This window comes from Neovison vison, chromosome 4, assembly GCF_020171115.1.
Source record: "Neovison vison isolate M4711 chromosome 4, ASM_NN_V1, whole genome shotgun sequence".
Taxonomy (NCBI): Eukaryota; Metazoa; Chordata; class Mammalia; order Carnivora; family Mustelidae; genus Neogale; species Neogale vison.
Genome location: NC_058094.1, coordinates 47,534,903 through 47,553,853, shown reverse-complemented (window position 1 = coordinate 47,553,853; position 18,951 = coordinate 47,534,903). Strand labels below are relative to the sequence as shown.

Below are 18,951 nucleotides of genomic sequence, written 5' to 3'. Positions count from 1 at the left end.
ATCCTCTGAATTTTCTAAAAGACATGCCCTAGAGCCTGAGTCAGGTAGACGATCAGCTCAACTCACCCTTACTTTCTGGGGGCAGAATATGTCTTACCAACACCAGATAATGAGGAGATTAATTTCAGGGTCTTCAAAGTCGAAGTACAATATGTCCCATTGAGATGGAGGCCCAATATGTCACAGCATTTTATGTAATGTGTGCATCCACACATTTATGCATGAATACACTTATCTATAAAATAAGAAGAAATAAACTTCACTTTTATTTAATGTTCAGATTGATAGGGGGGCACTCACATGGACAGACATTTATTAATCACCTACATTCCAGCAGGTGTCTGGAAGATAGAGGTAGAGTTCCACAGTGTGGAGGGGTTTGCAGAATCTCCTGTGATAGCTTGATTCTAGCACATTACAACATACCACTATTTTTCTGTGACAGATTAAATGAATTTATGGGCTATATCTTAGAAGTAAAAATTTTAAAATACGTTGTGATATGATGGGGACTGACCAAAAAAATAGTCTGTACCATATATGTTTTCTGGTTATCTTATGAAAAAGTACTTTAAAGAGCTGTCAAACTTAAATAAGCTATGTATTTCTTTTACAAAAAGACAACAGTGTTGCCTTTTTCTGTAAAGGGAACTGGCTGTAAATAGTAAGCTACTCAATAGCTACTTTGAGAGTAATCTGTCTCGAGATGAAAGTGATGTTGTAGCAATGTGGGAGAAAGAAACTACTTTTGAAAGAAAGATGTGCCCCATGGAGAATGGTAAAAATGCATGTTTAGAAATGTTTCCATTATCACCTGACTTTGTACTCAAAAAGATATAAATACTTTACCTATTAAAACACTTAAAAAAACCTCTCTTAATTTTGTACTTTAAAATTTCAGCCACAGGGGCACCGGTGGCTCAGTCAGTTAAGTGTTTAACTCTTGATTTTCCTCAGGTCATGATCTCAGGGTCATCAACTCGAACCCTATGTGGAGACCCAGCTCAGGCCCTGTGTCAGGCTCTGAGGTGGGTGTGGAGCCTGCTTAATATTCCCTCTCCCCTCTCCCTCTGCCCCCTCTCCTACCAGCATGTACTCTCTCTCTCTCTAAATAAATAAATAGAGAACAAATACAATAAAATTCCAGGGGGCACCTGGGTGGCTCAGTCAGCTAAGTGTCTGTCTTGAGCTCAGGTCATGATCTCGGAGTCCTGGGGCAGAGCCCTGGCTCAGGCTCCCTGCTCAGTGAAGAGTCTGTTTCTCCCTCTCCCTCTACCCTCCCCCACTTCCAGCCCCTCCCCGAAGCTCTCTCTTTCTCACTCAAATGAAATTTTTATTTTTTTAAAAGATTGTATTTATTTATTTGAGAGACAAAGATCACATGTAGGCAGAGAGGCAGGCGGGGTGGTGGGGGGAAGCAGGCTCCCTGCCGTGTAGGGAGCCTGATATGGGGCTCAATCCCAGAACCCTGAGAGCATGACCTGAGCTGAAGGCAGAGGCTTTAACCCACTGAGCCACCCAGGCACCCCCCAAAAAGAAACACTTTTGATTGGAAGAAATAATAGGGTTCCTATTGGCATTTATGGACAGAGGCTAGAGATGATGCCATTAATGCATGGAACTCTTCCCCACAGGTTTTGAAATCTACTTCAAAAGAGATGAACAGTATCACGGTTAATGGAATCTTTATACTTACTTGTAGGATGCATTTATTTATGGATCTGATTTTGTAAATTTTGCAGTGAATGCAATGATTTTGAATTGCATAGTACTCTCTTATTTTAGAAAAAGATGTTTTTGCTATTATGTGTTTGTATATTTCCTTTGGTTATATTTCCTCTCTTCCCTCCTTTGGGAGAATCTAGAATTCTTAAGCTGGAGCAATCTACCAGCTCTTCTTTATCTATCCTTGAATTTCACATCATTTTATCTTATCATGCTTTTCTCAAATGCTTACAAAGATTTCTTTCCACATGACAGACTCAGTTTTTAGAGTAATGATACTTTTCTTTTCCTATTCCATAGAAAGCCTTCATGGGTATTCAGAGTTGTTTTCAATATTGTTGTTTTAAATCACTAGATAAATATTTTCGGGGATGGGCTTTTCTCCTGAGTCTTCAAGTAGATTCTCCCTTTCCCTGGTTCTTTAGTATCCTTTTAATGCTCTCATTTTGTTGTTACCAATAGGTAACCTCTAGTTAGTTACCAAAATTTCTGTGCCTCAATTTTCTTGCAAAATGGAAGTAATTCCACTATCTATAAGTTTGTGGTGAGGAGTAAATGGGTTGAGGACATATAATGAATTTAAAACAGTATCTGAGACATACTAAATGCTCAACTAAATTTGGCCTTATGAAACTTTGAATGAGGTTGATGATAAACTGGCAGAGAGGTGTGTTTTTTTTTTTTTTCCTTGAGAGAGAGAACTGGTGCAGGATGAGGGGGGAGGGACAGAGGGGAAAAAGAGGGAGAGAATCCCATGCAACCTCCTTGCTCAGCATGGAGTTCAACATGGGGATCAACCTCACAACCATGAGATCATGACCTCAGCTGAGAGCTCAAGAATTAGATGCTCAACCAACTGAGCCACCCAGGCACCCCAGCAGAGAGATTTTTAATTACTTCTTGATACCCCTGTTTTCTTAGGTTCTTGATTTCCCATGATCGTACGTCAATCTCCATTTCTCAGTACACATGCATTTATTATAATAGCCTTGCCTAAGAGAAGTGCAACCTTCCTCCAAACCCACAGTGCTCTTGTTCTCTGATGTATTAAATCAATGAAAAACTACGATTTCCACTGTGGATTACACTGAGAATTATTTCTGCTGCTGCCCTGATATGTAGTCAATATACTGGGAAGGAGGTGAATTGTGGCAACATTTGATTTCAAATGAAGAAGTGAGTTATAAATTAGATGTGAGCATAACTAGTAGACAGTTTTGTTGTGCTTAAACGGTAAGGAAATTATTAAAGAGGTGCTATGCCAGGTTTTATAATGGTATGGTTGTAATTCTACAAACAATAATTATGCAAAACTATGGTAAAAATTAATTACTAGTCTTAATAATCTAGACAATAGAACACTAAAATTATTAATTTTAGTAATTGCATTTTCTCAAAAACTCAAAGACATTAATTTTTTATTGGTAAACTAATGGTTAAATTTGAAACTTGTACTATATTTTGCCTTGTTGATGACCACCTAAATGCAAGGATAAATAACATATATGAAAGATAAGTTACAAAGCAAATTCTATAAATACCATATAAGGAGAGGAATAACAGAAACTAAACAATGGTCAGTAGGTCAAAATCTGAATTAAGGTAAATTATTATTAAGCAACTAATTCACAGATGCAGAGTGTATCTCATGTATCTCATGTCATGTACCTCATGGACCTAGGAGGTCAAACTAACCTTCTAACATAATGGTGTGGCAGACACTTGCTAGTTGCTCATCAAACCCATCACCTTTCTCCAGCCTTTTCTGAGATTAGGTGTGGCCATGGAATTGAATTCTAGTTCATGGAACTTGTCAGCGATGTTATTACCACCTGCAGGTCTGGTACAGAACACCACTCTGTGAGCAAATCTATCTCGGGTCTCCTAGCTACTATCTGGATGTTCATGCCCAAGGCAACTCTGGAAATCATGTGCTGATGATGGCTGAGCCTCAATTTTTCTGGTCTTGGACTGAGTGAGTGGATAGTCCTCTGCCCTACCACATGAGCAAGAAATAAAATTCTATTGTGGTAAGCCACTGAAATCTCTGGTATTACCCATTTCATTTATTAAGAGTTCTCTATCATATGTATTTTAATGTTCACATCTACACGCTTCATTAAAACTGATATAATGAAATGTTTTGAGCGTAATGACACCAATCCATCTGCTTTTCTCTAACTGCACACAAGGATCTAATAAAGAAGTACATTGTGAAGCAATGTAACTGAGAAGTTCTGAAGAATGGAAGACTATTAGAGTCACCAGTGTACTGAAATAAGACAAACTCAGTGAAATTAAGTTTATTCCAGGAAAGAAGTCAGAAGTAAAGAAGTCATGTTTTGTTTTTGTTTTTGACAGACAGAAATCACAAGCAGGCAAAGAGGCAGGCAGAGAGTGGTGGTGGGGGGGGGCGGGGGGAAGCAGGCTCCCTGCTGAGCAGAGAGTCCGATGCAGGGCTCAATCCCAAAACCCGGGATCGTGACCTGAGCTGAAGGCAGAGGCTTTAACCCACTGAGCCACTCAGGCGCCCCATAAGTCATGTTTTTAAAAACACACAAAAATATTTCTATTACAGATTTGAAAGCCAAGTTAATTTGAGAGAGAGCTTCCAAGTTTTGATAAAACATGGTAAGGTAAGAACTATGTGGTAGAAAGATAATATTTTTAGATTTTAAAATCTCAATAAGTACTCTGCTTTTAAAGATAGATTAAGGGCCTTGACTGCCTTGTCCTATCAAATGATTCCCTAGTCTTCAAAAAGCACAGGAAAGATTGATCTGGACAATATTCCCACAGACTATAGCACTTCCAGGCCTCTTGGTAAATATCTGTTTGGCATCCAACTTTTCCTGTCCTCAAAGATCAAGGTTAAGATCCTGTAAGCACTGAAAAAATATTAGATAGCAGTTACGGTTGCAAAATGAGCACAAAATTTGGGAGAAGGCAGACAGCTGGTTAAAGCTTAAGTCTACTTCTTGGCACCAACTCATCTCTAGTGTGCCAACAACAAAATGTCTTCCTATAGAAAGTTAACTCTCCCCAGTCAACACAAATCAAGTCCATTGACTCAGGCATCCCATCATGAAGAGTTTTAACATCAAGTAGATTTATTCAGAGAATGAGCTGGCTTACATGGAGAATTTGACTGCTTCACATTTAATGGTTATATTAGCCAGGACTCTCCAGAAAAACAGAACCGATAGGATCTATACAGATATTTAAGAGGAGACTTATTATAGGAATTAGCTCAAAAGGTTATGGGGGCTGAGAAGTCTCCTGAGCTGCCTGTCATATGCAAGCTGGAGAACCTGGGAAACCAAAGGTGTAATTCAGTCAGAGACTGACAGACCAAGCCAGGAGTTCTGGTCTCCAAAGGCAGGAAAAGATGCGTCTCATCTCAAGAAAAGAGAGAAAATTACCCCTTCCTATTCTTTTTCTATTTGGCCCTCAATGGATTAGATGATGCCTGCTCACAATGGGGAGGGAGGATCTCCTTTACTCAGTCTACTGAATCAAATGCTAATCTCCTCCAGAAACACCCTCACAGACACATCCAGAAATTATATTTATTCACTATCTGTGCTCCCCTGTTAGCCCGCACAAAACTCCATACAAGCCCCCATTAGCCCACACAAAACTAACCATCACGATGAATGGATTAGGTTTTAAGGGTTTTGCTTTCTTGATAAAGATGATAAACTTTTCTTTGATGATAAAATTTTTAGCATCATCTCTCTCTCTCCCTAGTTTTTAGACAAACAGCCACAGCAGCCCTGAGCACCTCCTGACCATCTGATTTCCGGCAGTGATTTTTCTGATAATAAACAGAACCAATGCCATGCATTCTTCTTGTTAATGGAATTGTGACTCTATGGTATAGTAAGACTTGCCTCTAGATATTTTTCTGCTGTAGTTTTATATAACATTTTAATATTTAACCTTTTGCTTAGAGATCGTCTATTTGAAATCCTATTACTGTGGTACATACTTGTCTAATTAGAAAGGATCTTTGTGATAAGTCTGTGTTTACGTTGATAGTGCCGTTTAAACTTTATACTGTAGCCAAGGAAACAATATGATAATGATGCTCAAAATGAATCTTAACAGTTTGCTAGAGTTAAATTTTCCAACTCACATTCAGGCAATGTATAGTTTTCAAAAAAAAAAAAATCACAGTAACATTTTCTATTTAGAACTACTATGCACATGTTTGGCTTATCCACTCCATGGGGAGTGTAAAAAAAAAAAAAAACCTCTTGGAAAAAGTGGCATTATTTTTATTAGGTAGGGGAGTGTGTGTGTGTGTGTGTGTGTGTGTGTGTGTGTGGTATTTATTTATTTATTTTAATATAATTATTGTATAATTTACTTAATGGGTTTTAGCTTGAGTTTTTGAAAGGTAACATGACTATAAGCAAATTGATAGGAAAGTGGATAACAATGAATTAAAGGTTACTGGCAGCCCAAGACACTGTTTATCTCTTTTGAGGTAGACAGAATTCAAATTGCCTTCATTAGCTGAGCAATATGCTGTGGAAAATGAGCTAGGTGCTTATCAAGAGGCTCTTTCATTTGCATTTTTGCTAAATTATCAAGCTGCTCTGTTTTCTAGGTGCTTAAGAGCTGTGAATAGGAAAGAAAGAAAATTTTTCAGTTAAGTAAGCTTGGGGGCATTTGAGGACTAAAGAAAAGAAGTAGTTTATCAATGAAGATGTCAGAATTGTTCCTTGGATATATGTGATACAAAAAGGTAATCTTACAGACAGTTAGGATCTAGGATGTACAAAGGCATTAATTCTCCCCACATTCACCAGCAACACAGCAAAGCTAGAGGCTGTTCTTTTGATAAATGATCAATACTTCAGCATGACACCACCCTAGCTGCCCTGCTGTTGCTAGTTAAAAGTCTGAATTTCAATTAAGCAGTAAATCTTTATGGTATTACATCTTGAACAGACAGTTAACTTCTCTCTAATCCCCTATGATTCTGAAATACTATGATTTTGTAGTCATTTTCCTTAAGCTCACTCAAAAGAAAAAAATGTGTATATGTGATAAGTTAAAAAAAAAAACAATCTTCCAAATGAAACACTAATTATTAAGTAATTTGTTTTGTCTTAATAGAATGCCTACATACAAAATTATTATATTTCTATAGTACAGATTGAGAGGCATTCAAATGCATTAATACATAATCTGAATCAAAAGTCCATTGACATGCTTGTGTATCTTTAGCTCATTATGTTCTATTTCAATTCTATTCCACATATATATTCCTTGGAAAACCTCTTAAGTTGTGCAAAAACCCAGAAGTATTCATAACAGCAATTACACTTAAATCAGTGTCAACATTCTAATCTCCTCTGTCATCTCAAATATTCTTATAGATTTTTTCTTAAAGCTTTTTGTTTATTTTCAAAAAGTATTTCTTGATACCTAAAAAATGCGGCTAATAAAGGATATATCTAAAAAATGTGTGCAGCTTTCTTAAGGATTTCAATATTTTAAGAGCAAATATAGGCCATTTGATAGGCACCATCACCAAATTAACAAGACTTCAAAGCTCCAGATTTAACCCACTGAGCCACCGAGGCGCCCCTAAAGCTCCAGATTTATAGTAGCCTTAACAACTAGGTCTATTATTAGAATAAAATACAATTTTGGAATTATAATTACTGGAATAAAAAAATTTTCTCTGTTTAGAATTTTAGAAGAAGTCTTTTCCTAGAAGCAAATACAATTTTGCCTCAATCAGCAAAATTCTTCCATTATAAGTGCTATTCTTCTCAATCATTTAGAATGCAAACATTTATATTAACAACTAAATTGAAGATGTCTGAACTTGTTCATTAGAATACTTGTGTAATTTTGGGGCACCTGAGTGGCTCAGTGGGTTAAAACCTCTGCCTTCGGCTCAGGTCATGATCCCAGGGTCCTGGGATGGAGCCCCCCCATTGGGCTCTCTGCTCAGCGGGAAGCCTGCTTCCTCCTCTCTCTCTCTGCCTGCCTCTCTGCCTACTCGTGATCTCTGTCTGTCAAATAAATAAATAATATCTTAAAATAAAAGAATACTTGTGTAATTTTGATAAAAATAAGATAGGGGCGGCTGGGGTTGCTCAGTCGGTTGAGCATCTGACTCTTGATCTCAGCTCAGGTCTTTGTATCAGAGTTTGTGTCATGTTGGGTGTGGAGCACACTTAATTAAAAAAAATTTAGAAGTAAGATAAACACAGTTAATTTTTAAATGATTTATATATCAAAGCAGTGTGAACCTACTATCACATTGCAAATATTTTATTATTGGATGCTCAGGCACAGCCTAGGTTAAACATTCCTGAATAGAAAGCATGTCTACATGCAATGCCCCAGCCCTACAATACAACATCCAGAGTGAGAATAGGTATACAGCATGGTAGTGACTTCTTGAGCTAATGATCAGTTAGCCAGGAATTGAATGCCGCCTACTCAACTTCAAAGTTTGGCTTTCATTACCCTACTATACAGTGAAATCTCCCAGCATACTTGCCATTGTCTCCAAATCAGTTCTTAAAGAATGAAGTCATAGGTTCATAGTCAATATACCTAGTAAGAACAATGCAAAGGGCCATTTTATTGTATATTAGATATTTTATTTTCTTTTAGAAAACAGGAACAGGTATTTATTTTATTTTCTTTCTTTGAAAACTGATATTATTTTAAATTTAGTTCAACTTACTTCATTCTACCCATATGTTTGAACTCTGTGCTTTCAAAAGGCTAGGCTATTACACTAATTCAACTAACTAAACTTTCTGATGAACTAACATAGCTTAATTTAATGGCTGGGTTTAACTCATCAAGGAGGAATTAAGAGTTTTATTAGCTGATTAGCTGTCATTACAACAATGCATGCTGTATTTTCAACAACATTCTACTACGGTGAGGAAGAAAAATATTTAAGTCTTGATTACAAGAATTGTAAGAGGTGGATGCTTAGGAATCTTCTAACTCTAGGATCTTGTAATTATGTGAATTTTTTTAAACATTAAATTGAAGTATGGATTGTTGTCTAGGAAGAAACACATGCTTCTTATGTGAAATAGCTATTCTTTTAGTTATCGAATTTTTTAAAATTAATTTTTGTATATCAGAATAATCAAAGATTAAAAATCTGACAGATTTGTTAGAATAGATTTGCAAAAAGTTGTTTTTTGAATAAAAATAAAGAAAGATATAATACGAAGTAATAAATTATGTAGTCATATCATACTGGGAGACCAAGAAAATGGAAATAAGGATGAAAGAAGCAAAATTTTGCAAACTAGAAAGGTGATAACAGAAAAGAAAAGAACAGGAAGATGGCAGAAGCTACATCACAAATGTCAATCAGGTTAAGTTTCAAGTGGAAACACTGTAATATGGTGTAGAAAAAATGGCAGAATTTCCTTAAGCATGTTCCATGACTTAAAATACTATGAAGTCTTTTAAATGGCATTTTATAGAAAACAAAATTCACTTTATTTACAGAACACAGTGTCAAGTTCTAATTCCTAGGCACAGACCACACAAAAAAACAGCATGTCTACTGACATTGACATACAAATTCTTGTTCTAAAATGTTATGGAAAAGCCTCATATCATGTTTTATCATTTAAAAAGCAAATTTGGAACCAACACCTTAAAAGTTTTTAAACTAGTAAATCACCTGGGCATTCCAAAAATAGAAATAAAAACAGAACAATCTGCAATGAAAAAAAGCTATGCACTTACCATCATGATTAGGATTTCCTAGTGTCCATGGCTCATCTGAGTCAAAATGAGTGTCTCCCCCAATTCCTGGTCCAGGGAAGTAGGCATGTGCCAAAAACCCTCCCTCTCCATCAAAGGGAGAACTGTCTCCATGAAAACCAGAGGCGAAAATGATGGTTATATCCACATCGCGTTTGCCATTTTCCAATTCGCTGTAAGGAACTTCTTCAAAGGTCAGAGGAGTTACATTCTGCCACACATCAAAGGCACGGCGAATAGCTTTGCGGGTTTCAGGGTCTCCTACTTTGGGAGTTACGTTCTTTATACTGAAATTTAGAGAAGAGAATAAGAAGTATGGCTTTTTAATATTCCATCCGACTTACTACAGATTGGCTTTTTACAGATTTTGATCTATTCAGTTGAGTAAAATACCGGAAAAACAGCCTTACATAAATAGGGAAGAAATTAATCAATGCCTCATGTCTTTATATCTAGGTTTCACCACCTGGGGTCATTTAATTCTCAAGAGAATAGTATTCCTCTGGCAAGGCTATAAATAGAAGTTCTCTGCAGAATGGGTTAACAGTAGGGTAACTGGATCAATCAGTCACTTTGCCTCCTGAACAAAAGAAAGGCAGCTTTGCCAAATGATCAAACAGGTGCAACAGTCTCGAGCTGAAACTAAAAATTCAATTTCTTTCCTGTTATCATTACTTTTAGGGGCTACTTCCAAACAATGTCCTTGTGTTATTCTTTATTGATGAATACCAATCTGGCAGACAAGAAGTTATTTCTTTGTTTTCATAGAAAAGGTTAATTACATTTTCTTATATTCTATTGTTTTCTTATGATACATTTAATTCTTTCTACTTATAAAAAGCAATGTGAGAAAGTGGCTTTTTAGTACAAAAGTTTTAAATTATATGAATTTAAAGAAGGGACTAGGACATCATTTATTTAGTTTACTTTTCTTGAGGCTAATATCAAATGGATACTTTATCCTGAAGAATCTTACAACCATGAATCCATATATTTACATTAAAAAAATCTTAATACATAAAAGACAGTATAATATTCAGTAATGAAGGAGAACTGAAAGTAATAAAAGAGAACTGGAAGCTAAACAATTTACAGTAATGGAGTAATAGTTAAATTACGGTGTCTCTATCACATATCAAAATATAACTAGGACTCAAGATTATTTTTTGTCACTTAAGGCTATTTAGTAGCATAGAAAAAATTTAAGATATGCTTTCCAGTATAAAAATAATAGGCAAATTATATTTTTAGCACACTTGTAGCTTATGTCTCAATAATTACAAACGTTAGGCAGGTATCATACTGAAATAATAATAATGGTGTTAAGTGAGCATTTACTATGAGCCACGCAAGCATTTTACAATAGGAAACTTAAGAGGAAATTTCCAGTGGTTTTTCACCTTAAACATTCTGACTCAAGAATCCATTGTTGTACAGTCTAAGCTAGGCCACATATTTAAAACAAGGTTTTCACTATTTTCTAATACATATCTACATTGATTATTTGATGGTAACTATCATGCATTGTAAATTTAAAAAAATGAAGAAGCAAACCAAGTGGAAATGGGGTGGGGGCAGGGAGTGTTTTAGGAAGGAGAAATGACAAGTGAAAGGCCTTGAACTTGGACACATGCTTAGCAAGTTCCAAGAACGGTGAGGTGGCCACAGCTGAGGCCAGAAATGTAGCAAAAAATCAAAGATATTGGCCACTGTAAGGAGTCTGTCTTTTGTTCCAAGGGAGAGGGGAAGAATTGGAGCATCATGAGCTAAGTCACATTGGACTTGCACTTTTTAAATAAATGACTGAGCATTGCTGGGAAATATATCGAAGTGAAGTAGGAGTTGAAGCAGGGAGACCCACTGGGAACTCTTGGAGAACTTCAGTTGAGGGATGACAGTGGGGGGACTACCAGTAGAGATACAGAAAAGCAGAGAGATTTTAGATAAATTTTGAGCATACACCTGCCAAGATGTACTGATGGTTGGACAAAGGCAGTGAGAGAAAAGGAGGTGATAAGGAAGACACCGTATTTTCTGAGCTGAGCCAAAGGACGGACAGAATAAAATAAGTCAAACCTGTTCAAGGAGAATGTTATACAGTATTTTGTTATTGTTGTTTTACTTGTTTGGTTTCATTTCCTGTGTTCCAGCGTGATGCTCTGAACTCTATTTTGAGAAAGGGTAAATTTCTATATTGAGACATCTGGTGATGCTTCTGTCTGGCTAGCCTCTGAAGTTCCTCTCTCTGGCTGAAGAGCATTCAGATTAATGTTGTAACTTTGAATTTCGTCTAAATTAATTTTCCCAGTAGTCTTCTACTTTACTCCCACCATGCAGGAAGACCCTCATTAGTGGGGAAGTATTTTTATGACACATTTGAAAGAATGTAGTACATAATGGCTACTGTTCTAGGTGCATAAGAGAAACAGCTGCGGGTAAGACTCTGCTCTTGTAAAATGTACATATTTTTTTTTTTTTAAGATTTTATTTATTTATTTGACAGACAGAGATCACAAGTAGGTAGAGAGGCAGGCAGAGAGAGAGAGAGGAGGAAGCAGAGAGCCCAATGCGGGACTCGATCCCAGGACCCTGAGATCATGACCTGAGCTGAAGGCAGAGGCTTAACCCACTGAGCCACCCAGGCGCCCAAAAAATGTACATATTTTAGTGATAAGAGATACACACGCACACAAAAACCCAACCCCACCAAAAAGATAATTACAGATGGCAACAAGTAAGGGTCAGAAAGTGAGGTGAGTAGATGATAAATGGGATTTCAATGACAAAAGGAGCCACACCTGCTTCACTAGCCATAGTTTCTAGCCGAAGGAAGAGTGAGCCGCCCACACACACTTGGCCAGTTCAAAGAATGGGAGTGCTCAGTGGATTGGTGTAAAACGAACACTCAGACAGTGGTTTGAGATTGAAGACAACTGGCAGGAAGTGAGTTATCTTCCGTGAAAGGAAACCACTGGTGAGTTTCAAGCAGACGAGTATCCTGGTATTATTCTAGTTTACAAAGATCATTATTTCTGATGAAAAATGATTAAGGAGACAAGCATGGAAGCAACGAAACATTTTGGAAGTTCAAGCAAGAGAAGACAGAGACATGTCCCAGAGTGGTAGGCAGGGAGACATGAAGGATTGGATCATTTCAGTGTGTGTTCTGAGGGTATTATTAATGGGAATTGGTATTTATTCAATGTGTAATGAAGAAGTTATTTTGTTTTAAAATAAAAGATAATCTTACAAAAGAAAAAAATCATTAGTATGATATGTATATAAGTACATAATGGTTCTGAGAAAAATGAAGCAACATAATAAAGAATAATAAATGTGGGGGCACCTAGGTGTTTCAGTTGGTTAAGCGTCGGACTCTTGATTTTGGCTCAGGTCATATCTCAGGGTCCTGTGATCAAGCCCATGTCGGGCTCTGTGCTCAGAACAGAGTCTTCTTGTCCCTCTCCTTCTGCTCCTCCCTCTGCTTCTCCCCGAGCTCATGTTCTCTCTCTCTCTCTCTCTCAAATAAATAAATGAAATCTTAAAAAAAAAATCCAGGGGCGCCTGGGTGGCTCAGTGGGTTAAGCCGTTGCCTTCGGCTCAGGTCATGATCTCAGGGTCCTGGGATCGAGTCCCGCATCGGGCTCTCTGCTCAGCGGAGAGCCTGCTTCCCTCTCTCTCTCTCTGCCTGCCTCTCCGTCTACTTGTGATTTCTCTCTGTTAAATTAAAAAAAAAAAAAAAAAAAAAAAATCCAAAAAATCATTTGGATTTGTAAATACATCATGGTGTTTTTCAAAGCTATGCCCCAATTAACTTTGGTTAATCAAGTTTATATTTATATACTTAAGTTATATACTTTGGTTAAGTATATAAGTATACTTAATCACAGTATTTGTGATGTTATTAGTAAATAAAGACACATAATGGGTGCCTGGGTGGCGCAGCCATTACGCTTCCAACCCTTTTCAGCTTGAGGTCATGATCTCAGGGTCCTGATCTCAGCATCGTCAGATCAAGCCCCGCCTGGGGCTTCTCGCTCAGCACAGAGTCTGTTTAAGATTTTTTCCTCTTCTCTGCTCCTCCCTACCATCTTCTTGCTCATTCACTCTCTCTCAAATAAATAAATAAATCTTTAAAAGATACATGAGTGTACTTTGATACATGAATGTACAGTCAGAGTTCTGAATGAAGTACAAAGAACTAATTTGGGAATTTTTATTCCATTAAGATGTATTTTGTGTTTACTAATAATTGAAATAATAAGGGGAACAGAGCTATCATATGGTATAAAGAATAATAGGACTGCTATTCTTAGTAGTTCTAATACATAATGCACAAAGTTATTAATATATATACTTGTAGAACAAAAAATGTTATAAAGTGAATAAAATGAAGTTTGTTTCAAAAATTTAATAGAACTAATTTTAAAATGTTTTCATTTTGCTTTTCTGTAAACAGAGTAGTTAGAGTGAACATATTTTTCATTCTAATAAGACAATTGATTGTATTTTTTGAAGACTTGATCAGGTTTTTTTCATTATACTATTTCATCGATTCTTTTTTAAACTTCCATGCTGCTAAATTTTGGAACTTTTACCTAAAAAAATTAACAAATGTTAATTTGCCTTATACAATCCTACATAATAATCCATGCCTTGTACAATCCTACATAATAAAGCTGATCAAGTGGAAATTTTTTGACATTTTTATCATCAGAACTATTAATAGTGAGGGCAAGGTATGTCAATCGACTTATAAGATAACTATGTAAAGTCAGGATTCCCTAGCTTCAGCTGTACTGAATCCTTACTAATTCATTTAATAACAATTCTAATTACTAGTCATGCAGTATTTCCCCTTTAACTTTTTCAGAGAGTAATAAATCTTTCCCAAAGTTAGAGCATCATTTTATCTCTAATATGAAAGTAAGAAAAAAACCTAAATATTTTGATATTTGTATTGTATATTAAAGTTAAAAGAAGTTTGTACTCTGCCTTATAATTCTCAGTAGAAACATACAAATCTCAATAAGTGAGATGTTAAGTTTACTATGCTGCTTCTGGGATAATTTTTAAAAGTGTAAGAATTTGACATTCAGAGAAACAGTAAATTTTGAAGGAAGGAGACCTTTACTAACAAAACTCCACTGAAATATGTATGTGTTTTCTTTATTGATGACACTGGAGGAATTATTTTGCTTCATTAGTTCTGTAAAACAGAAGAACATAAAATGTAAAATATCACACATTTGTTCATTTGGACAGATGTTATAGGAAATGTGAAACAAGGCCATTGCAATTGGTTTTGTCCTTTCAAATGAAGTAAACTCTAATTAGTTACTCTAGTGACATAGTAAATATTACCCTATGCCTAATATTACTGTGGAAAGTCGGATTCTCTAGTTACAACATCACTGGATCTATAGCAATTTATTTAATAACAACTCTATATATTAACAATGACTATTTGCTTCCTGAATTTTGACAGAGTGATAAATCTTTTCCGAAGTTAGGGTAATGTTTTATCTCTAATTTTGAAGGAAGTACTAAAAAAACTGAATACTTGAGCATCTAGTTAAGATCCAGAAATTGTATATATACTTGTGTCAAAATTATTTTGGTATGGTCAAGAGTAAATACCCTTTAGTCAATTCAACAGACAAAAATTAGTTGTCCAAAAAAGCATACTAACATTTTATGAAAAATGACTGGCAACTAAATGGAACTTATTGTAACTAGGAAAATGGAAAATTGCTAAGAGTATAATAGAGTAAAAATAATAAGCTATATAGATATTTTCAGATCCATATCCAGAATATATTATAATATTCTATCAAGAGAGAACTAAATAGACTAATATAGTTTCATTCACACTATGTTTATATGGCTTCACTTTTCTTTTTTGGGCAAGACATGGTCAGAGAATAGAGATTGAATATGGAGTCTCTCTCTCTAGAAAAGCTTACATTAAATATTTTGTGGTTTCACAAGATGCTAGTTTTCCAGGTAAGGCAGACTAAAGTACATACTATTTTGGGTTTTATTTATTTATTTTTTAAAGATTTTTATTTATTTATTTGTCAGAGAGAGAGAGAGAGCACAAGCAGGGGGAGCAGCAGAGGGAAAAGCAGGCTCCCAGTTGAATAAGGAGCCCAACGAGGGACTGGATCCCAAGATCTTGGGATCATGACCTGAGCCGAAGGCAGACGTTTAACCCACTGAGCCACCCAGGTATCCCAACTCTGCTTATATTATTAAAGTAAAATAATAACTTCTGGTGTGTATCCTCAGAGTCACAAACATTCACAAAAATTCAGAAACAGTCACTAAAAATCAAGATTAGCTAAAGGAGAATTTACTAGGAAAATCAATACCAGTTAATACAACATACTATTATCACATTAATTAATACTATTGTTAATAAAATAAACTATTAATTTTAAGTTATTATAAAAGAAAATAATTTTAAGTTCTTATAAAACTATTAATTTTAATATTAATTGAATATTAAAATATTTTAATTTTTAGAAATATTAATTTTAATAAAATAAACTATTAATACTATTGTTAATAAAACTCAATTTAAAAAACAGATGCATCTGGCACTTTAAGTACATATTCCATGAGACACTTACTACATAAAATACTATTTTGGAATTTAGATTTTATAAAGAAAAAAAATTTAGCTAAGCTTATTTTATATAATAATAAATGGGGAATAAAGATATATTTGCTAAAACTGAGCTTACGCATTACACTCCTATTATTGTTTTGAATAAAGTTTAACCAGAGCCTACAAAGAATTCATTAACTTATTCAAAAGCTATTTAATTAGGGCATAACACACAGCAGTACTCTACTAGGTTCTAGGGAACATAAAATGTATATGATCTCTGATGCAATGAAGTTCCTGTAAGGTCCTGAAGAAACATATAATGTACCATTTTTAAATTATTTTATTTATTTATATGACAGAGAGAGAGTGAGAGACAGAGAACACAAGCAGGGGGGAGCAGGAGAGGGAGAAGCAGACTCCCCATGGAGCAAGGAGAGCCCGATGCAGGACTTGATCCCAGGACCCCGGAACGATGACCTGAGCCGAAGGCAGCCGCTTAACTGACTGAGCCACCCAGGCACCCCACAATATACTATTTTGTAATTATTCACTTAAACACAGCTGTCTCTCACATTTGACTATATTTCCTATGAGAATGGGGACCATGCTTAACTCATCTACATCCAGTGCTGTCACATAATGCTGTTCAATAACCATTTATTGAATATACAACATCTAATTACCCAAGAAGCAAAATTTGCCAAAAGAAAAACTGGTCATAGGGCGCCTGGGTGGCTCAGTGGGTTAAGCCGCTGCCTTCGGCTCAGGTCATGATCTCAGGGTCCTGGGATCGAGTCCTGCATCGGGCTCTCTGCTCAGCAGGGAGTCTGCTTCCCTCTCTCTCTCTCTCTGCCTGCCTCTCCGACTACTTGTGATTTCTCTCTGTCAAATAAATAAATAAATAAAATCTTTAAAAAAAAAAAAAAAGAAAGAAAAACTGGTCATAAAGATTCAATTAAGAGGGTGCCTGGGTGGCTCAGATGATTATGCATCTGCCTTTAGCTCTGGTCATGATCTTCAGTTCCTGGGATGAGCCCCACATTGGGGGGGTCACAGCTCAGTAGGGAGTCTCCTTCTCCCTCTCTCTTTGCCTATCACCCTGCTTGTGCTTTCTCTCTCTCTCTCAAATGAATAAACAAAATCTTAAAAAAAAAAAAAAAAGAAGATTCAATTAAGAGATGAATGGCTACCAATACTTATACTATAACTATTACCAGCATGTAAATTAGGTATCAGCCAGTGTTATATATACCCCTAACGGTACTTAAATGATTCTTCTGGTACAACCTCAGAAGTTCCCATTTCCAGTCATCAAGCACTGAGGTCATTAAAGTGGAAGGCATCACAGCTTAGACATTCCCTCTAAATGGAGTCATTATAAAAGATTCCTTCCAATTCCACCTTTTAAAGATAGGAAGAGATTTTAAAATTATATAATCTAACTTTCCAACCATTCCACAAATGGTCCCTAATTTCCTTGACAAGTGAATAAATTGCTTAGTTTATATGCTTCCAACAATGAAGACTTATACGATGAATAATTTAATTTTCCAATAGCTCAAAATATTAGGTTCTTCTGAAAGCCTTTAAGTATTTGAACATAACTGGAAATTTCTCCTTTAAATATTTTTTCCATCATGTTGAGAATCCTTGGCTCTAATCTTGAGCCCTTTCTCATGCAGACTGTTTGTAAGATCTCTTAGCATTTTGATTTCTTTTAGAGGTGCACTTTAATTTGCCAAGAAGCAGCTGGAAATGTGGTAGACCAAAGTGAAAAGGATACATCAGGTAAAGCTTGGCTAACAAAGCAAAGAGAAAACTTGGCATTCTCACTACTTTGGACACTTTGCTTTCTATCAGCCTGATCTGTTCATCTGAGTTCTTTTCGAACCATACTATACTGTTGGCTCATAATGAGTTCGCCAACAAATACAACCTAGATTCAACCACTCCCATTTCAACTCCTGGCATCATTCTGTAATGGCACATTTCCGTTATCCTTTTAAAAGAAATTTTTTTAGCCAAAATGTAATATTTTGCATTAGTTTTTCTAAAAACAGTAATAAAAGTGGCAGCATATGCTTATACAGTACTTATTTTACACAGGGCAAGTTCTTAACATGTTACCTACACTAACTTTAAAATTTAATATCCTTAGCTCTCACCCTCAACTTTCTGTAATTCTATTAGAATACACTCATCAATTTCTGTTACTTGCCTTGTAAGTTAAAACAAGATGATAGTTGGTTATTTACTAAGCACTATGTTTCAAGCACTGCGCTGAAGTATTTTTGTTGGTTTGTTTTTTGGGCGTCATGACCTGACCATGACCACCATGACCACCATGACCTGACCTAATTACCGCCTAAGCTTCATGAGGTAGCTAGTGTTAACAATACTCACTTTGCACACAGGGAAAATGTAGAAGATTAAATAACTTGATCCTGGTCTTACAGGTGGCAAGTATCAGAGCCAGGATTCAAATCCAGATCTTTCTCACTCCAGAATAGGACTCTTAACCACATGATGTGTTTATAAACTGGAATAAACAATAAGCTGGAAGCTTATAGGGATAGACATCTAATTGTTTGAGTATTCAAGACTGGCTGAGACAACTGTCAGTATAGGGACACAGCTTCAAGGGAATTATGATTAGTTCTGAACATAATGGCTCTTAACAGTTCCTTCTTTCCTTCCTTCCTTCCTTCCTTCCTACCTACCTTCCTTCCTTCCTTCCTTCAATGAATGCTGTAGTCAGGGAGTGCCTGGGTGGCTCAGTTATTTAAGTGTCTGCCTTTGGTTCAGGTCATGATCCCAGGGTCCTGGGATCAAGCCCTGAA

The 18,951-nt window shown here is 36.1% G+C and overlaps 1 protein-coding gene across 4 annotated transcripts in view; it reads right to left on the bottom strand.

Annotated features, from left to right (window-relative positions):
• Window positions 1-18,951, bottom strand: part of MMP16 (matrix metallopeptidase 16) — a 295,803-nt gene that overhangs the window by 116,362 nt on the left and 160,490 nt on the right. For all 4 annotated transcript variants that reach the window (XM_044245362.1, XM_044245359.1, XM_044245361.1 and 1 more), the window contains exon 4: window positions 9,478-9,782. In XM_044245362.1, coding sequence (XP_044101297.1) covers window positions 9,478-9,782 — 305 coding nt within the window. The remainder of the gene's footprint in view (window positions 1-9,477; window positions 9,783-18,951) is intronic.